General features: G+C 55.2%; 1 protein-coding gene across 4 annotated transcripts in view; it reads right to left on the minus strand.

Moving 5' to 3' along the window:
• Positions 1-413: 413 nt before the first annotated feature.
• The window catches only part of PACSIN1 (protein kinase C and casein kinase substrate in neurons 1), a 3,480-nt gene continuing 2,447 nt past the window's right edge, over positions 414-1,446 (minus strand). The window contains exons 8-9 of one of the 4 annotated variants that reach the window (XM_010024991.1): positions 1,109-1,327; positions 414-775 (exon numbers count right to left, since the gene is read on the minus strand). In XM_010024991.1, coding sequence (XP_010023293.1) covers positions 666-775; positions 1,109-1,327 — 329 coding nt within the window. In that variant the 3' untranslated portion in view covers positions 414-665. Of the gene's footprint in view, positions 776-1,108; positions 1,332-1,446 lie in introns of all 4 variants that reach the window. The other 3 variants (XM_010024989.1, XM_010024992.1, XM_010024990.1) reach the window with 3 other exon arrangements.

A 1,446-nucleotide genomic window follows, 5' to 3' on the forward strand; every position in this document is an offset into this window, starting at 1 on the left:
GGAGGAGGAGGAAGCTGAGGAGATGCCACCAAGCTCCATGGCAGGGACGGTCCCATCTTATCTGGGCATCTGAATCTGCCACCAGCCGTGCCCACGAGCAGGGACCTGCCTGCAGATGGAGCCGGGCGGCTGCAGGGCTGGAGGGGATGTTCGTTCCCTTTCTCTGGGGAGGGAGGATGAACTGGGGAGAAGAACGTGGAAACACCCGCAGCTTGGAGTGAGTCTCCAATCCATCTTGCGGTTTCGGGATGAATTTGATTAGTCCCAGGAGCTTCAGCGCTGTGCATTTCGGAACAGTTCCAGCCAATCAGAAGGCGGCTCATGATTTCAGTATCTTTAAAAACCAACCGGTCAGGAGCTCTCACTGGTTGGGATTTAAGATCTTGAGGTATCGGCTTTTTGTTCAGAAAAGAGATCAACTAACGCAGACGAACAGACGACGTCATCTTTCGCTTCACGTTATCTTAGAAGAAGAAGAAAGCGACTATGCAAAATACTCTTCAGAGACAACTCTTAAAAAAATAAAAGCTTGGTCGGAAAATATGTTTGAATCTCTAACTGTGAGGAGTGAAGGACCAGACAGCAACATGGCTGGTTGGTGGAGCGATGGAGACAATGGAGGGTGGATTTATCTGCTGACGGCGACAAGGAGCACACCACAAGACTTAGATTGCCTCCACGTAGTTGGCGGGGTAGAGACCTAGCTGCCCGTTGTCCAAGCGCCCTTTGCACCATCCTTGCTCGTCTTCTTCACCAAGTTTGGTTAATTCATCACCTGGGGAGGAAGGTGGAAGGGGAGAGGCTTGTTGCAGATGTGGGAACTTCTTCTACCACCGTGTTTCTGCCCTGGATGGAGCTGCTGGGGGTTTTAGGACTGATCTTCACCATGCTGATTTGTAGGGTGGAAAGGCAAGGGGTGACCCATGAGACCTCATGTGCCTAATCCCACCACCTCTTCGGTCCCACCTGGCTCAGCTTGTGCCTTCCCCTTCCTGCCAATTCAGCGTCCTGAAGGGCTGGGATAACTCAGACATTATTTGAGGGACTTCACACCGAAACGTGGGGGACCTGCACCTCCAGCAAACCCGGCACTGAGGACGGACCGTACCTGCTTTGAAGCTGAGCTCATCCTGCTCCTGCCCATCGTAGTCGTACAGAGCCCGCACCCGCACGCCCTTCCCCACCGACTCCTCGTCAAAGGGGTTGGTGCCACCGTTGGCCTCGCTGGTGTTGAAGGAGTTGCTGCCTTCATCGTCGGACCACTCGGCGCTGTAGGTCTGCCCGCGGTCGTGGCTGCTTACACTGGGGTGGGGGGAAAGGAAGGAGAGGGGCTGTCAGAGAGGGCAGGGGATGGAGGACGGGGCAGGCACTGGGGAGGATGCTGCAGTTTTCCTGAGGCTACAGGGGAGCAGTGGCTGCAGCATCACCCCAGCTAACGGCAGGACC

The sequence above is a fragment of the Nestor notabilis genome, unplaced genomic scaffold, assembly GCF_000696875.1.
Source record: "Nestor notabilis isolate BGI_N333 unplaced genomic scaffold, ASM69687v1 scaffold19892, whole genome shotgun sequence".
Lineage (NCBI taxonomy): Eukaryota > Metazoa > Chordata > Aves > Psittaciformes > Psittacidae > Nestor > Nestor notabilis.